The sequence below is a fragment of the Bombina bombina genome, chromosome 6 (assembly GCF_027579735.1).
Source record: "Bombina bombina isolate aBomBom1 chromosome 6, aBomBom1.pri, whole genome shotgun sequence".
Taxonomy (NCBI): Eukaryota; Metazoa; Chordata; class Amphibia; order Anura; family Bombinatoridae; genus Bombina; species Bombina bombina.
Window position 1 is genome coordinate 127,336,251 of NC_069504.1, and position 13,675 is coordinate 127,349,925.

General features: G+C 43.7%; 1 protein-coding gene across 5 annotated transcripts in view; it reads left to right on the forward strand.

Annotated features, from left to right (window-relative positions):
• Positions 1 to 13,675, forward strand: part of TRMU (tRNA mitochondrial 2-thiouridylase) — a 125,256-nt gene that overhangs the window by 55,184 nt on the left and 56,397 nt on the right. For all 5 annotated transcript variants that reach the window (XM_053716610.1, XM_053716606.1, XM_053716608.1 and 2 more), the window contains exon 8: positions 8,136 to 8,236. In XM_053716610.1, the coding sequence (XP_053572585.1) occupies positions 8,136 to 8,236 (101 nt within the window). The remainder of the gene's footprint in view (positions 1 to 8,135; positions 8,237 to 13,675) is intronic.

Here is a 13,675-nt window from a genome sequence, read left to right on the forward strand (position 1 = left end):
TAGCAGCAATGGACATAGTGCCATTTGCTCGCTTACACCTAAGACCACTGCAATTGTGCATGCTAAGTCAGTGGAATGGGGATTACTCAGACTTGTCCCCTTCTCTGAATCTGGATCAAGAGACCAGAAATTCTCTTCTATGGTGGCTTTCTCGGCCACATCTGTCCAGGGGGATGCCATTCAGCAGACCAGACTGGACAATTGTAACAACAGACGCCAGCCTTCTAGGTTGGGGTGCCGTCTGGAATTCTCTGAAGGCTCAGGGACAATGGAGTCAGGAGGAGAGTCTCCTGCCAATAAACATTCTGGAATTGAGAGCAGTTCTCAATGCCCTCCTGGCTTGGCCCCAGTTGACAACTCGGGGGTTCATCAGGTTTCAGTCGGACAACATCACGACTGTAGCTTACATCAACCATCAGGGAGGGACAAGGAGCTCCCTAGCAATGATGGAAGTATCAAAGATAATTCACTGGGCAGAGTCTCACTCTTGCCACCTGTCAGCAATCCACATCCCGGGAGTGGAGAATTGGGAGGCGGATTTCTTAAGTCGTCAGACTTTTAATCCGGGGGAATGGGAACTTCATCCGGAGGTCTTTGCCCAAATACTTCGACGTTGGGGCAAGCCAGAGATAGATCTCATGGCGTCTCGACAGAACGCCAAGCTTCCTCGGTACGGGTCCAGATCCAGGGATCCAGGAGCAGTCCTAATAGATGCCCTGACGGCACCTTGGGACTTCAGGATGGCTTATGTGTTTCCACCCTTCCCGATGCTTCCTCGATTGATTGCCAGAATCAAACAGGAGAGAGCATCAGTGATTCTGATAGCACCTGCATGGCCACGCAGGACTTGGTATGCAGACCTGGTGGACATGTCATCCTGTCCACCTTGGTCTCTACCTCTGAAACAGGACCTCCTGATACAGGGTCCTTTCAAACATCAAAATCTAACTTCTCTGAAGCTGACTGCTTGGAAATTGAACGTTTGATTTTATCAAGACGTGGGTTTTCTGAGTCAGTTATTGACACCTTAATACAGGCCAGGAAGCCTGTTACCAGAAAGATTTACCATAAAATATGGCGTAAATACCTATATTGGTGTGAATCCAAAGGTTACTCTTGGAGTAAGGTTAGGATTCCTAGGATATTGTCTTTTCTACAAGAAGGTTTAGAAAAGGGTTTATCTGCTAGTTCATTAAAGGGACAGATCTCAGCTCTGTCTATTCTGTTACACAAACGTCTGTCAGAAGTGCCAGACGTTCAGGCTTTTTGTCAGGCTTTAGCGAGGATTAAGCCTGTGTTTAAGACTGTTGCTCCACCATGGAGTTTAAATCTTGTTCTTAACGTTTTACAGGGCGTTCCGTTTGAACCCCTCCATTCCATTGATATAAAGTTGTTATCTTGGAAAGTTCTATTTTTAATGGCTATTTCATCGGCTCGAAGAGTCTCTGAATTATCAGCCTTACATTGTGATTCTCCTTATTTGATTTTTCATTCGGATAAGGTAGTTCTGCGTACTAAACCTGGGTTCTTACCCAAGGTAGTCACTAACAGGAATATCAATCAGGAGATTGTTGTTCCATCTTTGTGTCCAAATCCTTCTTCAAAGAAGGAACGTCTTCTGCACAATCTGGATGTAGTTCGTGCCCTAAAATTTTACTTACAGGCAACTAAAGAATTTCGACAGACGTCTTCCCTGTTTGTCGTTTACTCTGGTCAGAGGAGAGGTCAAAAAGCTTCTGCTACCTCTCTCTCTTTTTGGCTTCGTAGCATGATACGTTTAGCCTATGAGACTGCTGGACAGCAACCTCCTGAAAGAATTACAGCTCATTCCACTAGAGCTGTGGCTTCCACTTGGGCCTTTAAGAATGAGGCCTCTGTTGAACAGATTTGCAAGGCTGCAACTTGGTCTTCGCTTCATACTTTTTCCAAATTTTCCAAATTTGACACATTTGCTTCCTCGGAGGCTATTTTTGGGAGAAAGGTTCTTCAGGCAGTGGTTCCTTCTGTATAAAAGAGCCTGCCTATCCCTCCCGTCATCCGTGTACTTTTGCTTTGGTATTGGTATCCCAGAAGTAATGATGACCCGTGGACTGATCACACTTAACAGAAGAAAACATAATTTATGCTTACCTGATAAATTCCTTTCTTCTGTAGTGTGATCAGTCCACGGCCCGCCCTGTTTTTTAAGGCAGGTAATTATTTTTAAATTATACTCCAGTCACCACTACACCCTTGGTTCCTCCTTTCTCGTTGGTCCTTGGTCGAATGACTGGGGGTGACGTAGAGGGGAGGGGCTATATGCAACTCTGCTGGGTGAATCCTCTTGCACTTCCTGTTGGGGAGGAGTAATATCCCAGAAGTAATGATGACCCGTGGACTGATCACACTACAGAAGAAAGGAATTTATCAGGTAAGCATAAATTATGTTTTTCACGTGGTTCAATGCTCTGTGGCTACTCTGTACCGTAGCAATCTGAGGGTTGCTAGTTCGATCCCCGGCTAGGTCTACTCAGCCTTTCCTCCTTTTGAGGTGGATAAAATGAGCAGCGCCTTGTATCCCTTAGGGGGATTAGCCGCTCTTCCAGCACAGTTATGTTACTGTTGCTTGGACGCCTGTTAGCTCTAGTGTCCTTTTATGGCCCTTGCTCTTTGGAGTGTTGGGCTCCTGCAAGGGGTGGTCTCTTCCCTTTGGGTTGGGACTTGCAAGGGCTTCTTGCTCTTGTTATCCGGGTTATTCTGGATTTTTTCCCTGGGAGGTCTGTTTTTTTATATCAGACGAGGGATTTATGTTCCCGGAAGTTTGTTTGATCTAAACATTTGTAGGACCCAGGCTTCTTGTCCTGATCTTCCGGTTGTCGAGGGTATTACTCTGCGTTTTCTCTTTGTGGATCCCACTGTGGGATGTTACCGGACCTTATGATCCTAGGACTGGCTGTGGGGGTTCCAGTTTCTGGGGTACGTGGGCTTAGCCAGATATTCTGAGAGCTGTGGCTCCTTTGGGCTTGTCTTGTAACAGACAATTCGGTTCCCTTGGGACAGCCAACTGACATGACCTGATGGGGGGGCTTTCCTGCCTAGCAAATGGAAGGTTTGCGGTTGCTCAGCTGTCACTTTTGCACCTGGTGTGTGTGCTAGCACAATGGTGTTTTAAGGGGTTCGTCAGTGATGTGGCCTTCTGTCCTCTGGCTTCTTCCTACGTCTGCCTGTTTTATGGGCAGGTGTTTATCGATGCTCTCCTCTTCAGGGCGCTCGTTGTCCTCCTTACGGAGGTGCGGTTCCCTTTTAGGGGCCTTTTCTGTGTTTGGGAGGTTGGAACAGATGTTTATCTGGTTCGGGGATTGGTCTGCTCTTTGAGTTGTTCCTATCCATCTGGGGAGCTGCTGGCTCCGCATTGAGACTTAGTCGGGTGGCTTTGCTAGATCTCCTCAGTTCTACCATCTACTCGATTGTCTTTAGGTTGAAGTGGCTGTGTCCATTCTTACGCTCTTTTGGGGGCCGATCTTGGGGTTTCTTTTCGGTTCCCTTGCTTTCAGACCTGCCGTTGCTTGGGCTGGTCCGGCTAGGTCTAGGATCTGAGATCTGTTGTTCATCCTCAGGTCTTGGGGGTGACAGTGGACCTTCTTTTTTAGAGGTTCTGGGCCTCTCCCCCTCTGAGATCTGTGAGTAGGCTTGGCAGCCTGGATTGCTTGGAGAGTGTCCTCTGTCTTGGAGGTTGGGCAATCTATGTCTTACGGAGTGTTTCTCCGTGTTTTCCTACGGATGGCAGCGTGTTACTAGACTGTTTTTTTCTCTGAGTTTTCTACTTGTTATTCTCTTTGCTCAGTCTCTGAGTTCTGTCTGTTTGAGGACTTGGTCTTCAGCTGTCTTTTACGATGCTATTGCACGATGTTTGGGAGATGTTCTTCTCCTTGATGATGCCCGATTACTCCTTGGAGACTGGGCGTCGTCTCTCCTTCTTTTGGGATCCATTCGGGTCTCTGTGAATTTTCCCTTTATGGATTTTGCTATATCTTTGGGTATCTTTTTGGCTTACCCTTGTTCTCTCCCTTTTGGGGATTTTGGTACTGTACTAGTAAGGATTGTGTGGGGACCGACTGCTGGGCGATGTTTCTCCTGGAGGAGTGTTGGCTCAGTGAGTCTGCTTGCGGTCTCTAGTTAGGATTTCGGACTATCTGCGGGTCAGTGTCATTGGGGCCTTTTCCTTCTAGTTATTTTGCCCGGCTCCGACAAAGCGGGGTTTGATTGGGTTGTGGTTTTCAGGCCTGGTGCCCTCAGAATGGGCCGCCTATTGTACCCTCAAGTTTTTGCATTCAGTGTCCTCTATAACTTCGGTATTGTTTTCCCAAAAGTAATGAATGGAGCTGTGGACTCTTTCCATTTATGAAGAAAAACTTACATTATGCTTACCTGATAATTTTCTTTTCTTCAGATGTGGGGCGTCTTTATTTTTTATTCTTCTGGCACCTTTTCACCCTGGTATTTCTTCTACTGTTCCTTTTTCCTCGGCAGAATGACTGGGGGATTAGGGAAGTGGGAGGAGTATTTAAGCCTTTGGCTGGGGTGTCTTTGCCTCCTCCTGGTGGCCAGGTTCTTATTTGCCAAAAGTAATGAATGCAGCTGTGGACTCTTTCCATCTGAAGAAAAGAAAATGATCAGGTAAGCATAATTTAAGTTTTCTCTTGTAAGATGTATCGAGTCCACGGATTCATCCTTACTTGTGGGATATTCTCCTCCCCTACAGGAAGTGGCAAAGAGAGCACCCACAGCAGAGCTGTCTATATAGCTCCCCCCCTTAGCTCCACCCCCAGTCATTCTTTTTGCCTACTCTAAGTAACTAGGAAGTGCAGAGCGAGTGTGGTGACAAAAATGTTAGTTTTTTATTTCTCAAGCAAAAGTTTGTTATTTTAAATGGTGCCGGTGTGTACTATTTACTCTCTGGCAGAAAAGAGATGAAGATTTCTGCAAGGAGGATTATGATCTTAGCACTTTGTAACTAAGATCCACTGCTTTTCTCACAAGGGCTGAAGAGCAGTGTTCCCTCTAAGGCCAGTTTTGTGTGCGGCCCAGCAGTGATACAGTTAATTAGGTAACCATACCCTGCAATTAGCAAACACTACACAATGCAGATGGCAAGGTATGGTTCTCTTGTTATCTGTTTCACTGCTGGGCTGCACACAAAACTGTCCTTAGAGGGAACACTGCTGAAGAGTACAGGAAAACTTCAGTTGGGGGAACGGTTTGCATGCTAAGCTGCATATGAGGTATGTTCAGTCTATATTTTTTCTAGACAGACTGTGTTAATTCTAGAAAAGGCTGGCAATATCCCCATGAGGGAAGGGTAAGCTGTATTCAGACACTTGGATAGGAATTTCAGCTTGCTTGAAGGGCTCATTTGTTACTGGTGACACTGTTAGGAAAAAATGTTTTTGTTTGTTCAGTAAATAATGCAATTATAAAGTTTTTTGAAGGGACTAAAGTCACACAGACATCGTGTTGGCTTTTCTGAGATCTCACGAGTGGAAGGTGAACATAAAAAAGAGTTCTCTCTTCCCTCTTACAAGAGTTTCCTTCCTAGGGACTCTGATAGACTCGGTAGAAATGAAAATATTTCTGACGGAGGTCAGAAAGTTAAAACTCTTAACCACTTGCTGAGCTCTTCATTCCATTCCTCGGCCATCAGTGGCTCAGTGTATGGAGGTAATCGGACTCATGGTAGCGGCAATGGACATCGTTCCTTTTGCCCGCCTACACCTCAGACCACTGCAGCTATGCATGCTCAAATAGTGGAATGGGGATTATGCAGATTTATCTCCTCAACTGCATCTGGACCAGGAGACCAGAGATTCTCTTCTCTGGTGGTTGTCTTAGGACCACCTGTCTCAGGGAATGTGTTTCCGCAGGCCAGAGTGGCTCATTGTAACGACAGATGCAAGCCTGCTAGGCTGGGGTGCAGTCTGGAATTCCCTGAAAGCACAGGGCTTATGGTCTCGGGAGGAAGCTCTCCTTCCGATAAACATTCTAGAACTGAGAGCGATATTCAATGCACTTCAGGCGTGGCCTCAGCTTGCTGCGGCTAAATTCATCAGGTTTCAGTCGGACAACATCACAACTGTAGCTTATATCAATCATCAAGGAGGAATGAGGAGTTCTCTAGCGATGATGGAGGTAACCAAAATAATCCGGTGGGCAGAGGATCACTCTTGCCATCTCTCAGCGATTCATATCCCAGGAGTAGAGAACTGGGAGGCATATTTTTTAAGTCGTCAGACTTTTCATCCGGGGGAGTGGGAAACTCCATCCGGAGGTATTTGCCCAGCTGTTTTAGCTATGGGGCACACCAGAATTGGATCTGATGGTGTCTCGTCAGAATGCCAAACTTCCTTGCTACGGGTCCAGGTGCCTTGGTCCTTCAATCTGGCCTATGTATTTCCACCGTTTCCTCTCCTTCCACGTCTGGTTGCCAGAATCAAGCAGGAGAGAGCTTCGGTAATTCTGATAGCACCTGCGTGGCCATGCAGGACTTGGTATGCAGACCTAGTGGCATTTGTCCTCGGTTCCACCGTGGACTCTGCCAATGAGGCGGGACCTTCTAATCCAAGGTCCGTTCACGCATCCAAATCTAATTTCTCTGCGTCTGACTGCTTGGAGATTGAACGCCTGATTCTATCAAAGCGTGGTTTCTCTGAGTCGGTCATTGATACCCTGATTCAGGCTAGAAAGCCTGTCACCAGGAAGATCTGTCATAAGATTTGGCGCAAATATCTTTATTGGTGTGAATCCAAAGGTTACTCGTGGAGTAAGATTAGGATTCCTAGAATATTGTCTTTTCTCCAAGAAGGTTTGGAGAAGGGATTATCTGCTAGTTCCCTAAAAGGACAAATATCTGCTTTGTCTATTCTACTTCACAAACGTCTGGCAGATGTTCCAGACGTTCAAGCATTTAGTCAGGCTTTGGTCAGAATCAAGCCTGTATTTAAACCTGTTGCTCCTCCAAGGAGCTAAACTTAGTTCTTAAAGTTCTTCAAGGGGTTCCGTTTGAACCTATGCATTCCATAGATATTAAGCTTCTATCTTGGAAAGTTTTGTTTTTAGTAGCTATCTCTTCGGCTTGAGGAGTTTCTGAGCTATCTGCTTTACAATGTGATTCACCTTACCTTGTTTTCCATGCAGATAAGGTGGTTTTACGTACCAAACCTGGGTTTCTTCCTAAGGTTGTTTCTAATAAGAATATCAATCAAGAGGTTGTGGTTCCTTCTTTGTGTCCTAATCCTTCATCTAAGAAGGAACGTCTGTTACACAATCTTGATGTGGTTCGTTTGTGGTGCTTTGTTTGTTGTTTATTCTGGTAAACGGAGAGGTCAAAGGGCTACCGCTACCTCTCTTTCCTTTTGGCTGAAAAGCATCATCCGTTTGGCTTATGAGACTGCTGGCCAGCAGCCTCCTGAAAGAATTATTGCTCATTCTACTAGAGCTGTGGCTTCCACATGGGCTTTTAAAAATGAGGCTTCTGTTGAACAGATTTGTAAGGCGGCGACTTGGTCTTCGCTTCATACTTTTTCTAAATTTTACAAATTCGTTACTTTTGCTTCTTCGGAGGCTATTTTTGGGAGAAAGATTCTACAAGCAGTGGTGCCTTCCGTTTAAGGTCCCTGTCTTGTCCCTCCCTTCATCCGTGTCCTAAAGCTTTGGTATTGGTATCCCACAAGTAAGGATGAATCCGTGGACTCGATACATCTTACAAGAGAAAACATAATTTATGCTTACCTGATAAATTTATTTCTCTTGTGATGTATCGAGTCCACGACCTGCCCTGTTTTTTAAGACAGGCATATATATTTTTATTTTAAAACTTTCAGTCACCACTGCACCCTATAGTTTCTCCTTTTTCTTCCTAGCCTTCGGTCGAATGACTGGGGGTGGAGCTAAGGGGGGAGCTATATAGACAGCTCTGATGTGGGTGCTCTCTTTGCCACTTCCTGTAGGGGAGGAGAATATCCCACAAGTAAGGAGGAATCCGTGGACTTGATACATCACAAGAGAAATAAATTTATCAGGTAAGCATAAATTATGTTTTTTTTAATGTCTCTTTAAATTTTAATGTTATAATTTTTCATTTGGTGTTTATTTCTTTGCAGGTTGGTTTTTATTCACGTTGGGCCAGAGGGCAAGAATAGGAGGCCTGCGAGATGCATGGTTTGTCGTGGATAAGGACGTGACAACAGGTGACATCTTTGTGGTGAGTATACCATATGCAACAGGTAACAAATACATTACTAAATAGTAATTGCCCCTGACACCATGTATACATGCAGGTTTACAACCTGAATTTACATGTCAGTGCTGGGGAGTTATCAGTGCAGGCACAGAACACACACTGTGATTAATGTTCTTTCAACACCAGCTCATCAAAGCGTATGTTTTTTTGTTCAGATGCTAACACTTCAAAATTAAAATAGTTTAAACTAGCTACCAGTTTAAAAAATCATGCAGCGTTGAAAATTACTCTTCTCAATGGTATAAAAATTTAAAATGAAACTGTTCTATAAAAGTTACAGGCGGGCCTGTAATATGAATTTAGCAACTGTTATTAAAAGAAATGAAGAAAAGAAGAATACTAGTTACTGCCCGCAACCTGCTGATGAATCCATATCATCCAGCAGTTAATTTAATTCATTCATCATTATATAGCAGTTTATTTTTTTTACCTTTATGTCCCCTTAAAAAGAAAAAAGTTAATACATTTCAGGTGTATATGCTACATATTTATCTACTACCCGTTTTATAAATACAAAGAGCACTTCCTTTGTTGTTGCATTTTATTAATTAAATAACAATAAACTCAGGACTTCACTACAATAGAATAGGGATGGCTCAGACCGAAAGAGCTTTACTTTGTATGAGATACATATGAAAACACTTGACAGGACCAGACCGCGGACGGACTAGACCGCAGTAATTGAATTTCGCCAATTTAGAGGTGGCGAAAGATTAGGAAAGCAGCGGTCTAATGACCGCTGCTTGTTAAATATGGCGTGCAGGTTCTCTTCTGAGAACCTGCAGCCGTAGTAGGTCGAAAGGCTTACAAAGCTTTTGATAAATTAAGCCCTTGAAAGTGATGCAGCATATCTGTAAAAAGCTGACTAAAAAATATCACATGAACATCTGTATGTAAAAAAGGAAAATATTTTACCTCAAAATTTACTCATTAGCCATATCCTTTTGTAAAGGGACTTTAAGAAGCCAATCAGGATGCCAGTCTCAAAACATTCCATGGAGCATGCATCTGTTAAATGCAGCACAGTTTGTTTATTTCTCTTCTCAGTTTAAGGACGTTTATTATAAAAGATCACAGTAAAGCAAATTGTGAACTAATGATTCTGATTGGCTGTTTTTTTTCACCATGCAAATGCCAATATAAAGTGTCGCTAAAGAGTAACTGCTCACAGAGAACTTACACTGATAAGGTGAAAGTATTTATTTTTTATTCAGCGATGCTCTAGTTATCTTTTCTTTACTATGGCGTGGAGAGTCCACAATTTCATTCCAATTACTAGTGGGAATTCAACTCCTGGCCAGCAGGAGGAGGCAAAGAGCACCCCTGCAGAGCTGTTAAGTGTCACTTCCCTTACCCATAATCCCCATTCATTATTTGCCTTTATCATCGGATGGATGTGCGAAGATGTGTCTGAAGAATTTTAATCCTTTAATGGTTACTTTTTCCCTGCAAGCAAGGATTGGGGCTATGCTGTGTCCATGTAAATCTCTTTAGTAAGAGTAATGGTGGCTTTTAGCAGTTAGAAGACGGCGAGGTGGTCTTTGTTTAACTTCTAACATTATTGCTACCCCTATTATAGAACACCAGGGTTGGTTACTCTGTTTTTTCTTTTTCTACAGGTCCCTGTCATAGGTGTTTTGTCTGGCACACCTAAAAATCCGTTCCCTGTCCTGCCCAGGATCCACAGGTAAGTGCTTTCCCTTCTAGGTTTGAAGGAACCAGCACTTTAGGGGTTAAATCCCCTGTGGATTTATTCTGGGGTCTTATAAACATATTCCTATCACAGGAAGAGATTTATCAGGCTGTGGGTTATTATGGAAGTTCTGCATGTTATGGGTATTTGAACTTTTATTAAAGAGTTTATTATAGAGGCTGGCATGAGGGGTTCAGGGAGCGTTTTTGTGACAATTTCCACTCTTACTTTAGCGTAGTGGTCTAGTACTTGTTTAACCACTCTGGGGACCAAGTTTTTAAAAAATATATAGAGACTGCAACTTATAGTTTTTTATTGATGCCTTAGTTATAAGAGCCAATCGGCTTTTTTGCGCTGTTTCTAAATCTGTGGCGCAGTTTTCTTTTTCTAATGCGGTCATGTGACCGGCCTTTGCGCTTCCGCTCTACGGCTTTTCAGACTAGAACCGATATTGACTGGAGTGTTTGTGCCTTATATTTCAGCTTGTCTGGGTTATTATCTCTCCGCAGTGATTGGTATTAGCCAGAGAGCCGACAGTGAAGGGAAATTTTTAGCGAGCAGAATATCACCTGCTGCCTAAAATATCGATGTTTTTTTTACTACTTAAAATCCCACACGATGGAGATCTGTAGCTTTATCAGCTGGTTCTACAGAGTGGTGAGTCCTCAGCAAAGCTGGGTTAGAAGTGCCTGTTTATTATTAGTTTTTCTGTCTAAATCATATAAATGTTGGACATTATTTTGTTAGTGGGGACTAATTTACTAGCACAATGGAATCTGAAGCAAGTTCTAGTATGTCTTTTGAGAAATGTTTATATTGCTTAGAGGCTGATTTACTCATTTATTCACTTATTCCTCCTGTGCAGTATTGCTCCTCTTGTTTAAACAATATACTTTTGGCTAAAAATAAAAGTTACCTCTCAGAGACATCTGTCTCTCAGGATATTGTTGTCCATGCCATGATTCAGCTTTCACCCCAAACATCACAAGCTTTAGCAGTTTCACATGCAGTACCCTGCGGTTTCTCTCAACAACCTCCTGGGGGTTTTTATTTACCAGGAGATTTTGCTGCGCAGATAACTTCTGCAGTTTCTGCTGCTTTATCAGCATTTCCTGTTGCTGTTAAGCGAAAGGGAAAATCGAAAAATATTTCAGTTAGCAAGGGTTCTGACTCCACTAAAGCTGCGTTAGTCAGTCTCTCTCAATTATCTGATGAAGACGATACCTCAGTAGCTTCTAAGGGCAAGATATCTGACTCTAAGACTGTAGTGACCAGTACTGCAGATTCAGAGGAGGTTAATTTTAGATTTAAGCTAGAACACCTCCGGTTACTTTTGAAGGAGGTCCTTGCTACTTTGGAGGACTCCAACTTGTCTGTCGCTGAGAACCAAAAGAAGCCTAGTAAACTTAACAGACTATATGATGTCATTCCTTCATCTCTGGAAGTTTTTCCAGTTCCAGACCGTATGTCGGAAATTATAGCTCAGGAATGGGAAAAGTCAGGGATTCCTTTTTCCCCGTCCCCTGTTTTTAAAAAGATGTTTCCTGTTGCTGACTCTGTATGTGACTTGTGGCACACAGTTCCCAAGGTAGAGGGAGCTATTTCTACTCTAGCCAAGAGAACTACTATTCCTATTGAGGATAGTTTTTCTTTCAAGGATCCCATGGATAAAAAGCTGGATGCTTACTTAAGAAAGATGTACATTCATCAGGGATTACAGTGGCAACCTGTTGCAAGTATTGCTACGGTTGCGGGGGCAGCATCTTATTGATGTGATGCCTTGTCTGACCTGATATCAGAAGAGACTACTATAGAGGAGATCCAGTATAGGCTCAAGGCTCTTAAGTTGGCCAATACTTTTATCTGTGATGCCAACATGCAAGTGGTTAGACTGGGAGCCAAGATTTCTAGCCTTGCTGTTCTAGCTCGCAGAGCTCTGTGGTTGAAATCTTGGTTTGCAGATGTTTCATCCAAGTCCAAACTCCTGTCTTTACCTTCTAAGGGCAAGACTTTATTTGGTCCTGGTCTAGCTGAGATCATTTCCGAGATTACTGGTGGAAAGGGATTTTTCCTACCTCAGGACAAGAAAAATAGACCAGATTTCTAATTTTCGTTCCTTTCACAGACAAGACTTTCCTTTTTTTGACAGGCTTGGATCCACAATGTTCCAGATCCTTGGGCCATAGAGGTTGTATCTCAGGGATACAGAATAGGATTCAAGTCTTGTCTCCCCAGGGGCAAGGTTATCTGCAAACCAGGTAAAGAGAGAGGCCTTCTTAAATTGCGTAAAGGACCTATCTTCCCTGGGAGTGATTGTTCCAGTTCCGTAGATGAACAGGGTCAAGGATTCTATTCAAATCTGTTTTTGGTTCCCAAAAAAGAGGGAACTTTTTGTCCCATTTTAGACCTAAAGTGTCTCAAAAAATTCCTCAAGGTTCCGTCCTTCAAAATGGAAACTATTTTTTTCATTCTACCTTTTGTTCAGGAAGGTCAGTTCATGACTACCATAGATCTGAAGGATGCGTATCTTCATGTTGCCATTCACAGGGAACATCACTAATTCCTACGGTTTGCCTTTCTGGACAAACATCTCCAGTTTGTGGCTCTTCCCTTTGGCCTTGCCACGACTCCTCAAATCTTTACAAAGGTCCTAGGGGCCCTTTTGTCGGTGGTCAGATCCCAGGGAAAAGTAGTGGAGCCTTATCTGGATGACATCTTGGTTTAAGCGCCATCTTTTCAGTTAGCAAGATCTGATACAGAGATGTTGTTGTCTATTCTACGTTCCCATGGGTGGAAAGTGAATCTGGAGAAGAGTTCCCTGGTGCCAGACACCAGGGTGTGTTTCTAAGGAACGATTATAGATTCTCTGTCCATGAAGATTTTTCTGACGGAAAACCTTTGGCTTCTTGTCTTTCTCTTCAGTCCTCTTCCCTTCCATTTGTGGCTCAGTGTATGGAAGTAATTGGTCTGATGGTTGCTTCCATGGACATCATTCCATTTGCTCGGTTCCATCTGAGACCCCTACAGTTATGCATGCTCAGACAATGGAACGGAGATCACTCGGAACTGTCGCAGAGGATAGCTCTGGATACCCTATCAAGAGACTCTCTATCTTGGTGGATTTCGCAGGACCATCTGTCTCAGGGTATATGCTTCCTGAGACCATCCTGGGTGATTTTGACCACAGATGCCAGCCTTTCAGTCTGGGGAGCAGTATGGGGTTCTTTAAAGGCTCAGGGTCTTTGGACTCGAGAGGAGTCTTCTCTTCCCATAAACATCCTAGAGTTGAGAGCAATTTACAATGCCTTTAAAGCCTGGCCTCAACTAGCTTTAGTCCGGTTTATCACCTCGGTGGCATACATAAATCACCAGGGAGGAACTCAGAGTTCCTTAGCAATGAAGGAGGTGACTCGCATTCTTCAGTGGGCAGAGTCTCACAATTGCCTCCTCTCTGCCATCCACATCCCAGGGGTGGACAACCCGGAAGCAGGGTTTCTGAGCAGGCAGACTTTTCATCCAGGGGAGTGGACTCTCCACCCATAGGTTTTTACAATGATAACTGAAAAAGGGTGTGTGTACAAGCGCTAAGGTAATCCCCAAGCTGTATCCAAACAGAGATCCTAACCAACCTCCAAAAAATATGCACAATAGTAAGAAGTGAATACAGCGCCAACAAGAGGCCAAGGGATAAATATACTCACAGAGAG